This window comes from Nelumbo lutea, chromosome 1 (assembly GCF_056320005.1).
Source record: "Nelumbo lutea isolate HS-2025 chromosome 1, American lotus-T2T, whole genome shotgun sequence".
In the NCBI taxonomy this organism is placed as follows: Eukaryota; Viridiplantae; Streptophyta; class Magnoliopsida; order Proteales; family Nelumbonaceae; genus Nelumbo; species Nelumbo lutea.
Window position 1 is genome coordinate 1868001 of NC_142684.1, and position 21225 is coordinate 1889225.

Here is a 21225-nt window from a genome sequence, read left to right on the forward strand (position 1 = left end):
TGATTATGGATGAAATTCATCAGCTAGGAGTAGCAATGTACAAGCTACATATAGGAAGGCAAGCCTTTATCTTAGGTATTGGAGGAACATGGGAGGCTTAATTCCATCTCCCAAATTAATTAAGTAAACCAAAAATCTTGATCTGAAAGATTCATTTCCTATTCAAGCTTGACCTTCCATCAGATCCTGAGACTGGAGGGAAATTAAAGTGCACTTATTGGCCAACATCATGCTTGTTTAGGAGTGGAGGTTTATATTTGTTTGAGCTAAATCTTGTCCAAACTTAAAATAACTAGTTTGTAGTAACGGATGTGTACAAGGGCCAGGATGGTCCCAAAAGCACATCAACGAGGCATGTTTTAAAAGACTGAAACGCTGAAGCTTTAATTGAGCTGCTTCGGAGAAGCTATTGAAAGAACATAAGGCTTGGTTGGTTTGTGCACTGGTGTAAAAGCTTAAGAATGCAAATAGGCTGAATGTATGTACTCTCCACTTTAAGTGAGGGAGAATTGAGGTAGAAAGAACTGATGCAAAATTTGCACTACCAGTGTGCAATACTGCAATTGTGCAAATGAGAGTAAATTTTGTATCAGATAGGAGTGCAAATTATTATTATAGACAAATGGATGAAAACTGAACCGGGTGTAAAATTTATGTCTGTTTCAAATTTGCACTACAAATAAATGGAGCCTAAATGGAAAACTGTTTTTATTTTTACTTTAATGTTTTTATCTTTTTCCTTTATAGCTGAAGGACAGTAAATTTGGGCTTTTTGGATTTTTCACCAAGGCTGTCCAGGTGGGGTCTACCTTGCAAGGCCGAAAGCCACCACAAGAAAGCTGAGAAAACTTCTGTTTACATTCAACAGCCTCTCCTATTCATATGGCTCTAAAGTGGAGCCCAATCCTAGAAGGGGATTTCACTCTAAAATCTGTTTATAGTATTATCAGTTAAGGAAGTGTGGACTTCAATATTGAAGAAAGCCAAGTCACAAAAACTCTCTCAAAGATAAAAACTTTGGAATCGGAATTGCTTCTTCCCTATCTATTTGGTTCAGAAAGGAATTGGGAACAAGATTCCATAAGATATATATGACTCCCAATGAGGATTGACATTAGGTAAAGAGAATTAGGGCTTTCGAGTTTTTAGTTCACTTGTATTTTTTTTGCCGGTTGGAATGAGATTCTCATTCCCAAGGGGGAAGGTTGAAATGGCCATTCCTCAAATGGGAATCAGAATCCCATTCCACCCAACCAAATGACTGTTTCTGGTTGTGATTTAAGACTCCTATTGCCACGAATCGAATGGATCCATAGTGTTATCCTCAAATTAAATCCTTTTTGTGGTTTTTATTAAATAAAAAACCTCCAATAGAAAAGAAGTTATTTAATAAGATGAATAATTCTGCTTAGGGTAAGAATCTAGGTTTCCCCTTTTGCTCATCAAAGAAATAGTGAAAGGAGTGGAAAATTAATTTAGATTAGGTGAGCATTATTCCCTGAAGTTGTACACATAGAACACAAGAAAGATTATTTTTCTCTTACTATTTTCTTGTAAATACACAATTTATCTGAATTTTGGTCAAAATCAAATTGTTTTTATTTTTGATGAATGGTTAAAATCAAATTGTTTAACCATTGAGCTAAGCCAGATGGTTTCAACTCTTTGAAGTTTGTTTTAGTCCATATATTGATTACTTTAGCTTGCACACCACGTGTTTCTGATCCTTAGCAACAAACCCTTTGGGTTATTGCATGTAAATATCTTTAACAAGATCTTTATTTATGAACACAGTTTTGACATCTAGTTGTTAGGTTTTATAATTAAAGCGTGTAGTTATAGCTAACAATATCCTAATTGACTAAGCATGTCCATGGGTGAAAAGTTTTCCTCATAATCATCTCCTTTATGAGTGTACCCTTTTACTATTAATCGGGATTTATATGTCTCAGCTTTACCATTTGGGCTCTTATTCATCTTAAAGATCCATTTACAACCTACTTTGACTCCAAGGAGCGGATCTACAAGAGTCTAGATTCTTTTAGTTTCCATTGTATTGATCCTTTATTCTACCCAAAGGATTCCATTGAGTCTATTTCAGCATTAATGACATCTACCAGCTTTATAGAGTCTATGTTTAACATTGCTTCTGTGTAAGCCAAAGGATTTAGCTCACTATCCTTAGCTTCCATCAACTATGTTTCTTGATTATAACTATATTGGGCGAGTGGTCTACATACTCGAGTAGATCTTCTAGGCAGTGTGGGATCTATAGTAACATGGTGTTGTTGGGACTCTCATTGTATTGATCGTTTATTCTAGAATTATTTCTTGTTGAGGATATAATTTTGTTCCATAAAGTGGGTATTTCGGTTGACGAACATTCTTTGTTCATTACGTCATATAACATGTAACCCATGGAATCCGTTGTGTATCCTACAAATATACACTTGCTGGTTGTAGATTATAGTTTATTAGCATTAATCTTTTTGACATGTGTTGGACAACCCAAAATTTTTTAGTGTCTTACACTTGGCTCTTTGCTAATATAAAACTTATATAGAGATCGCAATGATGGCCTATAAACTGTAACGGTTCTTAGGGAAGAAAATGAAGAGGATGAGACAATGGCAGAGAATTCATGGTATTCTTATTTAGAGTGCTTGCATTTGTATGAACTTAGTCACGACGAGACAAACCAGATGGTGATCGGTTTAGACTGTTTGTGGAATTGGAATATTAGGGCATGGAAAATTGAGTCAGGTTGAGTTGGAGACAAAATTGTACACACCGGGCTGCGCCACCTATCACAGCTGAACATCAGATGGGCTCAGATGGGATCCACAGTGAGCACTGGCATGTGATAAGTAGCCTAGCCCGATGTGTATGATTTTGTCTCCAGCTAATCCACTTTCAAGCGAATTGCAAATCAAATTTTTTATCGTAAAATCACATTTTGAATGAAGTAGAAGAACGTTGAAACTTGAAAAAAGCCAAAGCAAACTAAACAAGCTCACCGACACCAACTTGCTTAAAACGGGAGTTCTAACTCCTAATGTGATGCCAATATCCTTGTTTTGGCTTCATTCCAAAATTCAAACTTCGGCTAATGACTTGTGTTTCGGATTTCAGGCTACCTGATACTTATCTTACAAACATAAGGAGGGAAAATTTTAGATTAGTACCCTATTACTGTAGGGGTAGTCTCAGTTTAGTATCCCAACTTCAAAATGTGCCACTATAGTATCTAAACTCTAAAAAACTATCAATTTAGTTGCTATTATTAGCAGTTCTTCAGTTATCTGTATCATGTGATGACATGTGCGATTTAAAACTTTTAAAAATGTCAAAACTATTCTTCAAAAACTACACATTTTATTACTCCATCCAAGTTGGTAAGAAATTCAACCATTAGGGTTAAATAGGAATATTTTCTATTAATCATATTAAATAAAATGAGTGATAAACAATAATTGTTTATATTGATGATGGATGTGAAGTACAACTTTTAAAGTCAACCCAAAAATGAAATTGTTTTATTGATGATGGAAATAAATTTGTTTTAATAATAATAATAATAATAATAATAATAATAATAATATCATCATCATCATTAACATCAATTTTAATGTTACATGCAAAGCACGCACATTTGTTAGCATAAAAAAATATACAAAAAAAACAACAGATCTCTATATATTATTACTTAATTATTAACCCAACTTAATTATTGGTCTAGATCAATACCTAGCTTAATTATTAACCCAGACGCAACACAACATAATTATAACCAACACAATCAGTTTTGAAATATTGGGTAGCCTGACGCATGACAAATACATGCGCCAAGGTGACCACTTTTTTTCCTTATAGATGCCTATTCTTTTTTTGGGTCGAGACTATGCATACATGTGACCATCATCATATGCGACCCATGGATGGTCTTAAATGCTTCAAAATCTCCAACTTGCCCATGGATGGTGTTGCATTAAAAATTTATAAATGAAAATAAAACAAATAATGGCCAAAAATAAAAATAGAATGGAAAGCAATTCAAAATAACTAGAAAAGTGAAACATAAAATAGAAGAAAGTAGAGGGCCATGGAGGTTAGGGCTGTTCACGGGTTGGGTTGGGTCGGTTTACTGGCGTTTTTCTAGCCGACCCGACCTGGTCGGTTTACCTATAAATGAAACCGAAATTGACCCAATACTAAGTAAAATCGACCTGGTCGGTTTGAATCGGTTTGGGTCGATTTTGTGAATAATTCTCTCGGTGTGAACGGTAAAGGATTCAAGTCTAACAAAGCAAAGGTTGGATGCCTAAAAATTAAAAATAATTTGATGGATTAAAACTAATATTTTATATATAAAAAATTTTATATAAAACATGTATATTTATGAAATAAAGCCGAAATATATATATTTCCACAAATATATATGATGGAGGACGATTTGACCCGACTTATGGAACGGTGACACGCGGACACTGACTCGGCACGAACAACAGCTCAACACTGTAGCCTAATGCAACCGGGTGACGGACCCATAAAGCAGCTCGTTACATTGTAGCCCACAAAAAGAGAAGCTCGCCACAACGCGAGCTCTGGGTTTCCCGAGCTACCTTTGAAGGGATACTCCAAGGCAACTTTAGCTCGCGAGCTAAGGGAATTAGCTCGCCCAAGCTTCCAAGCAGACAAGTCACCCCAAGGACCAATTCTGTTAAAGGTAATCCTGAAGTATTCCGAGCTCGCTACAAAGTAGCTCGGGAATGGGCCGCATGGGCACTCCTCAGGAAGCTTTTCCCAGATAGGAACACACCGATTCGCCTATAGATACCCCGAGGTAAAGACACCTCGAGCCAAACAGCTCGGCTTAACCTACCATAGGTAGCTTGCCGCTTACGAGATAGCCCGACACAGGGTAACTCGCGGAAGGATAGCAGCCATATCCCTCGTTAGACAGCGTCGTGCCTGCCACCTTTAGAGGGTGCCTTACACCTGACAGGCATGTACCCTGCGGTGACGGCCCCGCGCGTGCCACCTGAGCCCAGCCAGTAATGGCTGCGACAGATTGACAATGGCGGTTATACCTGCCCTGTCAGAGGTCGATAGACCTGATACAACGAATTTCTGTTATAAGGAGCTAATATCAAGGGACGATGGTATCATCTTCTACTCTCGCGCTATTTGCACTCTTAGTTTTCATCTTCTCCTTGCTTCTCCTACAGAATACTAACTTAAGCATCGAAGTGTTCCCGCCGGGCAAGCCCCCGAGGATTCTTCTTCTTCTCCATCTCAGGTACCTTCCAGGAGCCACGTAAGTGCCAGCTAGGAGTGACCAGATTGCACACCATCATTTGGCATCGTCTGTGGGAAACGCTACAAAAAGCTAACTTCTCATCTTCCGAAAGGCTAAGTCCTCTTTTTTCAGAAAGTTAAGTTTTCACATTTTAGAAACTAAAAGCTCTCACTTTCTAGTTTCCATTTTTTATGAACTCAAAGACTATGCAGGAAGTTGATGACCAACAGACTAAGCAGCTCTACCAAATTTATTTCAACTCGGATAAAGCCTCATTAGTCCTCTTCCCGAGGTACCCTTCGTGGCTTCCGCGGGAATAGGCGACTAACAGACTGCAAGGACACCCCTACTGATCGAGCCTTCCAAGGCTCCCGTGCGAGCTGGTGACCTAAAGTCAGTAGTGCTGCCCCCGAAGGTTGATCTCTTAGTAGCTTCTCGTAGGAGTGGGTAACCGACGTCATTAACGAGGCTAATGCAACGCAATCGTAGCTCTAAGGTGTTGAGCTGATAAAAGACCTCGACACCACATAAGACCTAGTTGCCTCTTTGGCATGGGCAAAATCAAAGATCAATGAGAGTGGACTACGAGTCGCTCCCAGAGCCTAAGGGCTAAAGTGTCGAACTGGCAAAGACTTTGGCACCACATAAGACCCGGTCGCCTCTTCAGCATGGGCAAAATCAAGGATAAGGAGAATGGACTTCGAGCCACTCTCAGAGCCTAAGGAATTGAATCGACGTTTATGAGCTCATCGAATTAGTCATTTTAGGACAAAAGGAGCAATCTACTCCCTTCACTGAGTTACTTTCAGCTCGGGAGTGGGGAGCAAATGATGAGGGTGGATTTGGCCCTCCAATGATATTGCGACACTCTGGTCATCTCGGTACCAAACAGGCAGCTCGACACTCTGGTCAGCTCGTCACCTAACCTGCCTAGCTCGGCCCAGTCAACTCGTCACTTAACCTGCCTAGCTCGGTCCAGTCAATTCGGCACCTAACTTGCCCAACTCGGCCCAGTTAACTCAGCACTTAATCTACCCCCAGCTTGACCTGGTCAGCTCGGCATCCAGGTCCTCATCCAATAGAAGTTAACTTCGGCCTCTGAGTCATCGGCTACTCGAAAGAAGACCAAATGACGAGGTACTTAGCCAAAAAATTGATTCATCAATATATCGAAATATATATACTGAAATATATATATATATATATATATATATAATATCTAAAATATATTATATATATAATATATATCTAGGTCGGTTCAGTTTCGATTTTGATATGAAAACCGAAACCGAACTGAACTATCGGTTTATATTTTTTTTGTAACCCGAAATCGACCAATACTGAAGAAAAACTGACCAACTCAGGTTGGATCGGACCGAATTGGTCAGTTTGGGTCTTGTTATGAACAACCCTAATGGAGGTAATGGTTTAACTCTGGAAATCCAAGGAATTGGCTAGTTGAAACAACATAGAGGAAGGGGAAAGAAGAATTAGCCGGAATTAAGAATTAGGCTAATGTAATTTGCTGGAGATGGAAGTCCAATAGGGAAGAAGGGGGCTTGTTGATTGTAGGGAGAAGAAGAGAAGAGATGGGAGAGAGAAAATGAATCTCCATGGGAGTAATGGGTTAAATGCCCTTGAAATGGCTATTGAACCCCTTATTTATAGAGTTTGGATGGGCTGCATTCTAAAAAGTTTTTTAAATTAGATCTTTCTTGTTTTTTTTTTTTTTTCAATTTTACCCATTGTAGTCTCAAGGAAGCTTGTGGCTGGATCAAACAAGTGAATCGCCACCCATTTTTTTAGAGGAAATAGGTTCTTTGTAAATTCCATAAAATCAATTTGATTTTGAAATATAGCAACTCTATTCTCCATTTGAAAGGCACGTACCCAGGAAATTCTAAAGTTGGTAGGATTTGGAGAGGGAAGGTGTTATACACCTGTATTTCCAAGCTATAAATGACGGCCTAATATGGGAGTTGTGTTAGGCTTACAACTTCACAAAATTCAAATTAATAAAGATAGAATTCTAAAATTTGTAAATATGATACTATTTAACATCTCTTAATCTCAGTTTTAAGGGGATGCTATTGGGAATTAGGTATTAATTTTCTTTAAGCCTCTCACCTCCCTCTCTAATTTCAAGATTAGGAGAAGTTTGAAAAAAAGGGCTTTTACAGATATGGAGCTCCAATCTCTATCAATCCGAAATCACACTAAATGATATTTGAAAGGAAACTAACATAAGAATTAACTAGAAAGAATGAAGATTTAACATCAAGAAATAGCCATGACTGAGCTTTATAGTAGTGATTCCGAAGCCCGGGAATCACTAATCTTACCTGGCATCAGCATGGCAGCTGAGGTGGCTGGCAATAGGTCTGATCCAATGCATCGCGGGCCATCTGAAATACAAAAAACCACTCCAAAAACAATAAATGCTTATGAGAGGATGAAAGTCGCCGCCCTCATTTGCTCCAGAGGAATCCTATTCGCACACTACAGAGGAACCTTATTCGCAACACACCGAGAGGAGAAAGTCGTTGGTGTTGGTCGTCTTGCCTTTTGACACCCATAAGTCCATCCGTGGTTGGTTCAACTTCACCAACTCATCTACCCAAATTTTCTCCTCTCCTTTCACCATGATCGAACCCTACTCTAATTTCTTCAATGGTTGGTTCAACTTCAATCCTTTTCTTCACCATTTTTTCTTCCTCCACCTTTTCCAAACCATCTCATTATACTCCTTACGCTCACAAGTTACAACTATTACCCCAATAATCTAATCAGAAGCAGAAGCAACAACAACTCCTTTATTCACTTTCAGTCGCTGCCTCCCTCTCCTCCCCTTGGGGAAGTTCTTCCCCTCCTTAGCTTAAGCCCATCTAAGGCATGAAGAAGAAGAGTCCTCCTGCAGCGCCATGGATGAGGACAAGAACAAGGCAAAAGATGAGAGTTTTTCTAGTACCACTGATGACGAAACTGTGACTGTTGCCCTACATATTTGTCTCCCCATCCCTAGTGCTGCTGATTTGATCTCTAGGATCTCTTCCTCTACAGAAATGACAGACAGAAGAAGTTACTGTTGCTTCAGGATTCACAACGCCCAGACTCAACAAAGGTCAATATTGGATCCCTAAACATGCTATTTATGCTTTTGGTACTTCATATGTGGCCAGTCTATATGACTGAAAATTTGTTTTTCCAGGGTTCAGATGATCTTCGTCAAAGAACAGAACTTCCCAATCTGCACACTCCAGTTTGTAATAAACCAACCCACACACATGAAAAACCCCTACATAGGCAAGTATGAGTAATTTGTTGAGCACCTTGTCTATCTCGTTCTTTTCAAAACTAAACGCAATCTTTCAAGCAAGTCCAATTATCAAAATATTTCAAGCAAGTCAATATCACCCTTTGAAGACCTATATGAGTGATTTTGACCATTAGATGTAATTTGCATACAACATCCACTGTTGGATCTTCAAATCAGCCACTATAGGCAAGTATGAGTAATTTGGACCGTTGGATTATCAAGAAAAAATGTCACACTGAATCATTCATACAGTTGCTTCTTGAAATGCCCCACCAAACAGTCAAACAACAAGAAACGTTTATTTTTGCTGGGGTGGAAAGGAACTTTATGAGTGTGTTACGTGAAACACTCATAAAACATCCAATCAAAAAACAAAAGCAAAAAACGTTTAGAAAAACACTTATCCAATAAACACCGCCTCAATAAATGCCCATGGAGCCAAATACATACTATATTAACTTAACCTTATTACTTTTATTAGTTTGAATGGGCATGGCAGCACCCAAAAGGGTCTTTGGCAGTACGAAGCAAAGCTGCAAGTTTAAAGTGCCTCTCTACGGTTGCTATACTTCTATTATTAGACAATAGTAGGCATTCCCAATTTAATACTGAATATCTATTAGAAGCTAAATCCCCTAATGCACCAAATATTGATCTCTCAACCAAACAGAGTTGGTAACCATAAATGCCCTTCACATAGGTATTCTGTCCCAGCTCTCAAACATTAACTTTGCCATTATTCCCCGCTCAGTTCAAAACAATTGCAATATACAACACCACCACCATCTCATTTACTACTTAATCATTAGCCGTATACAACAATTGCAATTAAAAATAAAAAGAAAATTGCTTAACAAACTAAGCCATGTTTCTGAGAAGACAATAATACCATTTGTTCGTCCATGATGCACTTGTTTTTGTAATTCCATGTTCATTACCTTGAAATAGAATAATCATGGAATAAACAGGCAAGCTAACATTATAGAAAAGATTATAAAATAGTAGGTAACGAGAACTCATGAATGTAATATTAGTAAGAAATTATTTTTAATAGTGCAAAAGCATAACAAAGAACAATAGCTTACTTGGGTATTTAGAAAGAAAATATTCTTCATTTGAGGGAGGAGCATACAGAGAGAGAAGAATGAGTTTATATTTGAGAAAAACAAATTGGATTTCCTACCCACCTTGAATTGCAGCCACACATCGCCATCTTGTATTGTGAGATGTGCGGCTGCAATGTACCATGGGTAGGGTGTGGGTAGAGAAAGTAAGAAGTCTGTCCACTAAGTAAAACTGGTTTGGAGTGGGTAAATGATTGTTGAGAGGGAGTGGTGCGTCCAATGTTTTCCCAATCTTCATTAAACAGATATGGTGCATCCATATCTGGAAGGTTTGCTAGGGTGGACTTGATGAGAGTAATCCTACCCCCCAAAGAAATATAAATCATCTTCCATGCAGCCAACTTCTTTTCAGACCTTTCCACTACCGGGTTCCAAAAATCTAAATTTCTAGAATATTCCCCGAGGGGGAGACCTAAATATTTCAGTGGTCAAACACTTCTTAAACAGCCTAGCTCCCCAGCCCATAGGTTAACCTCTTCTTGAGCTAAATCGATCCCTACCACCAAACTTTTATTGAGGTTCACCTTTAGATTTGTCACTTTTTCAAAAAGGTTCACAACAACCTTAGGTTTCTTGCCCCTAACTTACCTCCATTCTCACAAAAGATAATGATGTCATCCGCAAATTGTAGGTGAGTTACCACCACTCTCTCCCTATTCTCCATCCCTTTAATAGACCAACCTCATCTGCCTTCGAGATCAACTGCTAAAGACCTCTGCTAAGATGGTAAAAAGGAAGGGGGATAATGGATCCCCTTGTCTCACTCCCCTTAGGGCACCAAAAAAGTCCTTGGCTGCTCCATTTACCAATACTGAGAAGTGAGAGGATTTCAAGCATCCTTTAATCCATTTGCACCATCTTACTCCAAAACCACACTTCCTTATCGCCTCAATTAAGAATTCCCAGCCCATAAAGTCATAAGCTTTCTCTAGATCCAACTTACACACAATGCCCTTCCTTCCAGATTTCTTGAATTCCTCTACACATTCATTGGCAATGAGTATTTGATCCAATATTTGTCTATCTTGGATGAAATCCCCTTGGAATTGAGAGATGATTGATGGGAGGGCATTTTTTAACCAAATGGAGAGGACCTTTGCAAGGATTTTGTACCAACTTGTCACCAAACTGATGGGCCTGAAGTCCTTGGGATGGCAAGCACCGGACTTTTTTGGAATCAACACAATAAAAGTAGCATTTACCCCCTGCTGACAATCCCCTTGTAATAGAACTCCTCAAAGATTTACATTAAATCGTCCTTTAACCACTACCAATAGTCCTGGTAGAAAGCCATAGTAAAGCCATCGGGCATGGGTGCCTTGGAGCGATCCATAGAAAATATTGCTTCCTTCACCTTATCCACCTCAAATTTTCTCTCCAAGTTCCTACTGATGACATCTTCAAGGACTGGCCAATCTAAACCTTCTAACTTCCATCCACCAAGGCCTTTTGATGCAGGAGCTGAAAAGGCAAAATTGGAATTTTATGAAATTTTATGTATTTCTGTATTTTTGGATAGTAGGGGTATTTTTGCCATTTTTGCAATTTTTGTGGGGTCCAATAATAGGGTATGGCAGCTTAGTTTGAGTCCTACTAGGATTATTGAGTCTAACAGTTTGACTCCTAAGACTATTATGAGTCTAACAATTTGACTCCTAGGATTATTATGAGTTTAGAGTCTATAAATATGTATGGACGTTTTACACAAAGGCAATGAATTATATTGAGTTTTCTTCAGCTAATGCTAGCTAGCTATGGTGAGTGACTCCCTTGCCCTAGAGTGATTCTAGGCACCCTGTGAGTGATTCCAAGTATTTTCTCTCCCTATTTTCTCTTTTATTCCTTCAAGAAGCCATTACAGCCATCAATAGCCATAAAACTTTGATCAAGAAGACCATTCAACATTCTCTAAGGACTAGAACTGAGATGGTCCTACATCAGTTGGTATCAGGGCTAATGGTTTATTCACTATGTTCTCACAAAGTGACCGATTCTATAGGCCCAGGGTATCTTCTAGACAATTTACAGGTCTAGAATCAATTATGATTGGGTTTCTGAACCATATGAACGGTCTTTGGTTGACTTATTTGAGAAGATGGTGGAAGAAAACAGATCTAATAATGTTGGCTACGAGAGCAAGGTTTTCAAACATGTTAGAAGAGAAAGGGAAATACCAAATTTCAAAGGAGACGATGATCCACAAGCATTCTTGATTGGGTTACTGAACTAGAAGAATGTTTTGATAGGCATGATATGTTTGACAAACAAAGGATTAGATTTGCGCGCATGAAGCTGACGGGTCATGCAAAAGTATGGTGGAGAACTCTTGAGCAACGACTAGAAAATAGAGGCGATAATCCAATTAGTACATGGGCTGAGATGAAGAGGTGTTTGCAAGAAAAGTACATCCCACTAGACTTCCATGATGATCTATATATGGAGTTGACTAATTTCAAGCAAAAGAAGAAACAACGGGTTACAACAAAGAACTTGAAGTCAATGGGAAGAAGGTATAAAGTTGAAAGGAAAGTAGATGATTCCTTACATGTTGATGTCCATCCTAGAGCTGAAGTTGAGGATGAACCTAAAGAAGAAGAATTTCAACCTATAGAAGTTGTAGATATTAAAAATAAAGAGGGTGCAGGCGAAGAAAAAATAGAAATTGCTGGAGTTTCCAACACCCATGATTAGCTTGAGGTTAATGATTAAAAAGAAATAGAAGAAGAGCAAGTTAAAGAAATTCAGGTGCAAGATACAAATGTGTTGATTGTAGTAGATCCTAGTATGGAAGTAAGTGATTTTACCTTTCAAGTTCAACTAGAACCAATTTAAGAATTACAACCTGACATAGCACAAGATCCACCAACATCAACGATGGAAGGAGTCCTAGAGTTTGTTGAAGAACCAAGGATAGAAGAACACATAGATATGGTGATTCCTAAGCTAGAGGTTGAAGGAAAAGTTTCAAATGTTGCAGTTGAGAATTTGGATAAGCGAGGGGAAGATTCATCACAGTCGCTGGTTGATGAATTAAGTGTTCAAGAAAGTAATGTTATTGATGATTTAACAAAGATGGTTATGGAAGACAGTCTTTCAGAAATACGTTTCTTTCAAGATCCTTTTCTAGTTCTGTGTGTGGCCTCTACTCTACAACCCAAGCATGTAGCTGTGGGAAGTCCTACTCCATTTGTAATTGGGGCATATCAACTTTTCATCCTCATGTTCTTCAAAACTCGAGGACGAGTTTTTTTGAAACGGGGGAGAATGATGCAGGAGTTGAAGAGGCAAAATTGGAATTTTATGAAATTTTATGTATTTCTGTATTTTTTGACAGAAAGGGCATTTTTGTCATTTTTGCAATTTTTTGTGGGGTCCAATAATAGGGCTTTATTGTCTTGTTATAGTTTGTTTATGTTTAAAATTTCAGAGTCATTGCATAAGTAGGATTAGAGTTATTGAGTGTTCTTTGAATTGAAATAAGATATGACAGCTTAGTTTGAGTCCTACTAGGCATGGTTCAAAGTATTGATACGATACACCGGTATCGGGCGTATCGTATCGTATCTTTTGAAATCGATACAGTTTCCAGGTGTTTCGGACCCCCAATTTTTTTTAATAATAAAAAACAGGTTATAAGCTTTCCAAAAAACCAAACTTTGAAAAAAAAAACTAAAAAAGATAGAGTTTCGACCGTTTCTAAGTGCTGATACGATACGGCCGAAACTCATATCGTATCGATACTTTGAACCTTGCTACAAGGATTATTGAGTCTAACAGTTTGACTCCTAAGACTATTATGAGTCTAACAGTTTGACTCCTAAGATTATTATGAGTTTAGAGTCTATAAATATGTATGGGCGTTTTACACAAAGGCAATGAATTATATCGAGTTTTCTTCAGCTTATGCTAGCTATGGTGAGTGATTCCCATGCCCTAGAGTGATTCTAGGCACCCTGTGAGTGATTCCAGGTATTTTCTCTCTTCTTTCTCTCCCTATTTTCTATTTTATTCCTTCAAGAAGCCATTACAGCCATCAACAGCCATAAAACTTTGATCAAGAAGACCATTCAACATTCTCTAAGGACTAGAACTGAGCTGGTCCTACATCACCTTTGCAATCTCATCATGGTTAGTTATTGTGCAATCCTCCAATTCTGACATAGAGATCAGGCCCTTTCTTTTCCTCCCGTTTGCAATCATGTGAAAGTATTTTGTATTCCCATCCCTTTTTTTGATCCAACGCACTCTTGATTTCTGCCTCCAAGTCATTTTTTCTCTTAGGAGTGTAGATTCCATCTCTCTTCTCAAGTTAAATCTCTCCTCTCTTTCCCCTACTTCCAATGATCCCGATTCCTCCTTTTTATTTATCTCTTCAATTCTGCTTGTCAGATTTGCCTTCCTCTCTTCTATTCTCCCAAATTTATTGAGATTCTGTTCCTTGTTTTTTTTTCTTTTAGGTTCCGAAGCTTCTGATGGAATCTAATCCCTTCCCAGTCGACCTGGGGGTCATCTTCCTCCCACCACTCCTTGATCTTTTCCATAAACTCCAGGACCGTTAACCACATGTTCTCAAATCCAAAGGACCTCGGCCCCTCTCCATCTACCCCTTGTCCAATACATATCAGCCAATGATCTAAGGTGATCCTGGGTAAGATATTGCCTACCATATTAATCCAATGTTCGTCCTAGTCCTAAGAAACAAGAAACCTATCCAACTTTGAGCAGATCAGTTTCTCCTGACAATTAGTCCAAGTGTAACTGCTTTGTCCAATCCCAATTTCCTTCAGTTCAAATGTGTCTATAAAACTATTAAATCTCCTCATGCTGGTGGTCACCCTTTGCCTTGGATTATTCGATTCAGCAATATGTCTGATCACATTAAAATCACCCCCCAAGCACCACGGACCTTGCCATAAGCCTCTCACATCTATCAATTCTTCCCACATCTCATTTCTTTCCCTATACGAGTTAGGCCCATAGACATTTGTTAAAATCCAATTAAAATTATCATTCAAGTTCCGCAACTTTTCCGACACTAAGAATCTTCCTATTAAATCCTCTACGCTTTCCACCATCTCCTCATTCCAAAGAGTGACTATCCCTCCTAAGGCACCACACGATGGGGCCATGGCCCATCCAATGCCTCTACCTCCCCAAACACTCCTTACCCACCTTCTATCAATCTCTTGTGCCTTTGATTCCTATAGCATCACCACATCTGGATTTTCTCTCCTTAACACTTCCTTTATGAACCTTCTTTTTGCTGCTCTCCCCAGCCCTCTAACATTCCAGCTTACAATCTTCATTTCAACACCACACCACTTAACCCTGCCTTATCTGTCACTTTCAGCCTTAACAGGGAAGGACCATCTTGCTTTTGCTTTTAGTAACAATGGATCGAATTAACCAATCAAGCTTTGCCCGTTGAATGGTCAGCGAGCAGTTGGTTATAAAACAAAACATAAAGGATGGAAACACCCAATGTTAAATGTATTCTCACGATGTTCATGATGTCTAAACCATGTTTGGCACAATTAAACCATTAAAAGGAAAGGAGAACAAACAGTTATACCATTTGATATGACGACTCTGATGCTAAACAACTCTTGGCATAAATTATACTGATTATACCTTAATGCAATCTCACCATGCATAACAGAATAGGGAAGAACTCAAAGGAAGACTTGTGTGGTACAAGAGAAAGAAAAGCTGCCTACAATATTTTTTTTTTATCAATAAAGCTGCCTACAATATCATATTTATAAGACTCGTAAATTCCGTCTTCAGACACAGATATGATTCATTTTTAAAAATAAATAGTACCTCTAGAATCTCCACACAATCAACAGACAACTATTTGAACCTGAAACATCAAAGACACAAAGGGTTTCACTCATGCAAGATAACATGCAGAATATAATATAACACCTAAAAGCAACAGTGTAACTCGGAAATACAATGCTTTTTGTACTAACTTCTTTTAAGGACGCCTTCAGATGCCCAATCTGATAGTTTACATTATCAGAATTCCCACCCTCTCAGGCACAAATATCTTTTTTTTTTTACAACCAAGATGTTAATTTACCAAACAACTAGTCTCATCCAAGAATCTTATGACTGTTCTTTTCTGCTTTTCCTTAGTATCTTCTTATCTCTAATTCCATCATAGAGAAGTTCATATGCATAATAAGTTATATGACCTTTCTTTAGCAAGTCCTCTACAAGGATCTTTGGTACTGCTACCATCTTTTTATCAGACTCAAATATTGTGTTCACAATCTCAGGGACTATACCCTTGCCCACCATAAGGTTAATGATATAAACTGCCTTATCAACTCTATGGTTCATACATACACAGTTAATTACTCGTCCAAAAGTTGTCAAAGATGGAACAAACCCCTTATCAAGCATGTCCACAAGGAACATATACCCTGAATCAGTATTTCCTGTTTTACAGAAACCATCAATCAGGACACTGTAAGTGAAACAATCAGGCAAGCAACCTTTTGCACCCATCTCATTAAAGAGCTTCTCTGCCATATGGATGTTGAGCTTCTCTGCATATGCACTGATCATTATATTGCATGTTGGAACCATAGTCGAGATGTGAATTTGTTGCTCCATTCTTCTAAACATTTGATACGCTCCATCAAGATCACCGCTTTTACAAAAACCATGAACAAGTGTGCCAAAAGTAACAACATCTGGAGTTAACCCCATGTTCTCAATCTTTTCAAATAAATCAAGGGCTTCTTTTATTTTCTGAACCTTGCAGAGGCTCTCTATAAGTATGTTATATGTGATAATATTTGGAATGCAACCCTTCCCAACCATTTCGTTGAATATTTCCAGAACATATTCAACCTTTCCAGCCTTACAGAGGCCATTCAATACAGAATTGTAAGTGATAACATCAGGAGTAACACCGTGTTCCCACATCCTATCAACTATCTCCATGGCATTCTCTAACTTCAACTGCTTACAGTAGCCATCAATCAATATATTAAAAGTGAAAACATCTGGAAGGTGCCCTTTAAGTAAAGCATTATCCATGAGCCTCTTAGCATCAGAAACATATCCCATTTTAGACAACCCATTTATGACTATATTGTATGTCCATATATCTGGACTGCTACCATTTGCTAACATCTCATTCATCAGCTGCAAGGCCTGCAACATAAGTCCTTGTTGGCACAAACCCTTGACTAGAGAGTTATAGATGATAACACTATGCTTCAATCCTTTTCCCGTTGCCTCATTAAAAACATTCATTGCTCTATCAATATCACCCTCCTGACATAACCCATTAATAAGGGAACAATATGTAACCTCATCAGGCACAAACCCCTTGAAAACTGCATCTTTGAGTATCTTATATGCTTTTTCTACCATGCTCAATTTGCAGTATCCATTAATGATGGTGTTATATGTGAAATCGTCAGGCCAGTACCCTTCATTTACCATTTTGTGTAGATAATTCTCGGCCTCTGCAACCTTAAAGCTCTTACACAAGCCACATATAAGCGTATTATATGTGACAACATCAGGGGTAATTCCTTGTGTACCCATAGAATCCAATAAACAAGCAGCCTCATTGACCTTGCTTTCTTTGCAAAGGCCTCGAATAAATATGTTGATTGTAAATAAGTTGGGAGATACTCCCCTCTTTAGAAGCTTGCTGAGAAGTTTCCAGCTTTCTTGGACATCCCCTCTACTACAAAGTATGTGTATAAGCTTATTAAATGTTGTGATGTCTGGACAAAATCTTCTGCTAAGCATTTCATTAAATAACTCATATGCCTCAATTCGATAGTCCTCTTTGTAAAATCCTGCAATCACTGTACAGTATGCAACCGCATTGAGTTCACACCCTTGAGCAGGCATGTTTTTGAGAAGCCTCAAAGCAGCATGAGGCCGACTTGTTCTACAAAACGATTTTATCCTTATAGTAAAAGTGTGCACATCGGGAGCAATCCCTTTGTCTAACATTCTCAAATAGACTTTGTGGGCTTGATCAAAATAGCTGTTTTCAACCAAGATATTCATGATTACATTATAAGAACGAACAGATGGGTCACAATTGAAGAAATCCATTCTCTCAAAAGTGTCCACAGCTTCTTGGATCTTCCCACTCCTCCCATAATTTCTCATAGCCCCTATATACACTTCTTCTAATAAACTATTGTCAATGTCCATCCTCACATCAGACAGAACATCCTCCATAGCCTCAAACTCCCCATGAGAACCAAGCTTTTCTATCATACACCTGTAGGTGAACAAGGTATGCTTGAACCCATCTTCATTAGTAGCTGCTTTAAACATTTCTAGTGCCTTCATTGGATCTTTCTGATATTTAATGACGGCTGCTACATGTTTAGGAAGCAATATAGGACCCATTGGATCACAACCCAACAATTAAACTCCACAAAAACTCCTTAAACTAATGGACAAAAGAGCATTTGATCTCCTTCTATTTCCCTCCACCATTCCTCACTTCCAGTAAAACTGAGATCCTACACACAAAATAAAAATACAAAAAAACATTCAAATACCAAGAAAAAGATAAACCTAAACGGAAGATATCAAGTAACTGACAGTTTGTTTGACTTGCGGCTTAACATAATATGCTCGTTCGTTTTCAATCAAATCATCACGACATACTACTTTGTTCCATTTGTCATAAGTGGAGGGAGTTTCATCCAACTGGGAAAGAAGATGCGATCAAATACAGAAGCTAAAAAAGGAGCCGCCCAAGATCTAAATCCAAATTTGAGCATATAGCAATCCATTCTAGAGTATCAAGGCAAAAAAAATAACAGAAGTATTTCTTTTTCATGCTTAATTCATTGCTACGACATCCAGGAAGGTTTTTGTACAAAATATTTTGTTTTTGTATTTTCAAAATACTAAATTAAAAAGATTAACCAATAGTTTATTGGATCTTTTTGTCAAACATATTTACACTTACGACAACAAAAGAAAAAAAGCTTCACATGATGCAACTTCAGCACCAATTTGCAAGTCAACAAGTGAGAAGCGCATTCACCTCACTAATTAGTGAATATGTGCAAGTAGAAACTCTGCACCTGTAAATGGATGCACATATTCAGTTAAGTAGTGCTCTTCCTGTCGTTCCCCAATCAGAGAATGTCAGTCATATCTCTTTTTACCTACACAGAGTCCAGTAACAGTTTGCAGTGTTATACAACTATAAATAATAGAGCTAATTGTATCTACCAGATTATGAGGCAACTTGGAAGAAATCACACCATTTTAAGCACAGGAAAGGAAAACCACTAATTTCAATGATATTAAGAAATAAAAGCATATGATTTACAGAGTAGGGAGGTGGAAAACCAAAACCTTCTTTAAAACTGAGAATTCCAAAGAAGAATCCTTCGAATGGTGACGGGTGGTTGCTCCTTCACGCTTTTTCCTTTTCTCAGACTGGTAGTTGGATAACCCTTGTTATTTCAGGCATTATCTGAGAGAAGTTTGCCGACGGGAAGGAGAGAGAGAGAGAGAGATGGGGGAGGGGGGCGCAGGCCGTTGAGTTGGCGTGGTGCGACTTGCGAGAGAGCCCGAGAGATGTGCAGGGAGAAGTCCGGACGCGCTGCACTAGGATGGTTGTGTTAGAGAACAGAAATCGGAGAAGTACGGACAGGCCCATTGCATTCTGAATCCCACTGCAGACCTATAATCACTCGAAATATCAAAACCCCACGTCAGCTCAACGCATAAATATTTGGTTCCGTGGGCTTTTACAGGAAAAACGCCGCACATCAGTGACACTTAGCCACCGGCGATTATTGTGCATGGAACCATTGATCAAGGCGTTGGGGAAATATCAAATTCTGTTTTCTTCCAATGCGGCAATGCCTAAAGTTTATTGAAATGAAATGCTTGGCAGAGAAGTTAAGTTGAGGTGGAAGAGAAGTTATAAAATAAAATTGGATGTTATTTTAATTAAATCAATAAAGTTATACACTATTATATAGAGATGGATTTTCTAAAGTTTTTTATTTTAGTGAATGTTATTATTAAATTTAAGAAAAAGAGTTAATTTTTCGTTTTTCAAAATCTCTTATTTTAATGTTATTATTCCACTAAACTTTCACTTAAAATAAATATTAACAAAATTTGGTAAATATTAAAAATGTGTTTCAATTCCACTTAAAAATCAAACTTCATAAACACTAAGTTTGATTATGCATAATGAACTCATTAAAAATGATAAAAATTAATAAAAATTTAAAATGTAGAACCCGTTTTATTAACAGTATTTTATTGCAAAAATTACTGAACAATAATGGAAAAATACCAAGAATTAAATAAAAATAAGAAATTTAAATATAAAAACATTAATTGATAGTTTTAATAATATTATTAGATAACTTTGTATTAATGCATTTTTAATTAATTAATAATTTTTATAAGTTGAGACCTTTATTGTGCATAATGAACTCATTAAAAATGATAAAAAATAATGAAAATTTAAAATGCAGAACTCGTTTTATTAATAATATTTTATTGCAAAAATTACTCGTATGCAAAAATTACTGAATAATAATGAAAAAAATTGCCAACAATTAATTATGAAACTGGAAAATTTAAAAAAACCTAAACATAATTAAAAAAATTGAAAATAAGTGTATTTACTAGAAATAATTAAGAATTACAATTAATAGTATTTTATTATTAAAAAGTACCCAAGCCATAAATTATTGAAAATTAGCTGTATTTTTTATTTACTATGGCATTTATTTAGTTATTCAATTTATTTTTACTCAAAGAAAATGAAAATTAATTTGGTAGTGACAACTATGCAAAAATAAATGCTGAAAATACTGAAAAATACTCATATGCAAAAAAATTACTGAATGATATTGAAAAAATACCAAAAATTAATTAAAATTCTGAAAATTCTGAAATAAACTAAAACTTAATTAAAATACTAAAAATAATTAAAAAAATAAATTAATTGTATTTTATTGCAAAAAATACTGAATAATAATGAAAAAATAATGTATTTTAATTATTAACAGTAATATAATCAACAATAATTATTTTTAAACTGTAATTAATAGTAATTATAATTTAAGCTATAAATAGTAGAAATTTACATTTAATTACCAAAAAATTATATTTAATTACCAGAAATTTACATTTAATTAGTTTTATCCAAGAAATTAGCAATATTTCAAAAAATATGATAATTTCCAAAAATTATTGTATTTTAAATAAATATAGTATTTTGATAATTACAATATTTTAATAATTATAGTATTTTTAATAATTAATAGTATTTTGATATATACAATATTTTTTAATAATTAATAGTATTTTTAATAAATTTAATTTTATTAAAAACAATATTAATAATTGCATTAATAGGATAATTAAAATTAATAATAAAAAGTAAGAAGTCATTAATAACTTAACCTAACCTGATTAGATCTATAAATTTCCAAGCTCAACAGTTATTT

General features: G+C 36.9%; 1 protein-coding gene and 1 long non-coding RNA gene across 5 annotated transcripts; one reads left to right on the forward strand and one right to left on the reverse strand.

Moving 5' to 3' along the window:
* The first annotated feature begins 7768 nt into the window (after positions 1-7768).
* LOC148873178 (uncharacterized) lies at positions 7769-8862 on the forward strand. The gene is made up of 2 exons (XR_016105471.1): positions 7769-8420; positions 8508-8862. It is a non-coding gene; the product is annotated as an uncharacterized LOC148873178 (long non-coding RNA).
* Positions 8863-9265: 403 nt separating this feature from the next.
* On the reverse strand, positions 9266-19647 carry LOC148873179 (Pentatricopeptide repeat (PPR) superfamily protein). 4 transcript variants are annotated; one of them, XR_016111404.1, is made up of 5 exons: positions 19103-19630; positions 18826-18909; positions 15715-18252; positions 15563-15602; positions 9266-9553 (listed from the first exon to the last, which is right to left on the reverse strand). XR_016111404.1 is itself a non-coding variant. In XM_088981779.1 (3 exons), the coding sequence occupies exon 3, from the start codon at positions 18134-18136 to the stop codon at positions 15851-15853; it is 2286 nt and encodes a 761-aa protein (XP_088837905.1). In that variant the 5' UTR covers positions 18137-18252; positions 18826-18909; positions 19103-19647; the 3' UTR covers positions 15543-15850. The 4 variants fall into 4 exon arrangements, 2 of the variants coding, with proteins under 2 accessions (XP_088837905.1, XP_088837904.1); XR_016111388.1 differs by having other exon boundaries at positions 9385-9553; positions 18786-18909; positions 19103-19647; XM_088981779.1 differs by lacking the exon at positions 9266-9553 and having other exon boundaries at positions 15543-18252; positions 19103-19647.
* Positions 19648-21225: the final 1578 nt, after the last annotated feature.

What these genes read in the sequence shown, in the direction of transcription:
- LOC148873179 (XM_088981779.1), bottom strand. Translation starts at nt 18,136, where the DNA reads ATGGGTCCTATATTGCTTCCTAAACATGTAGCAGCCGTCATTAAATAT.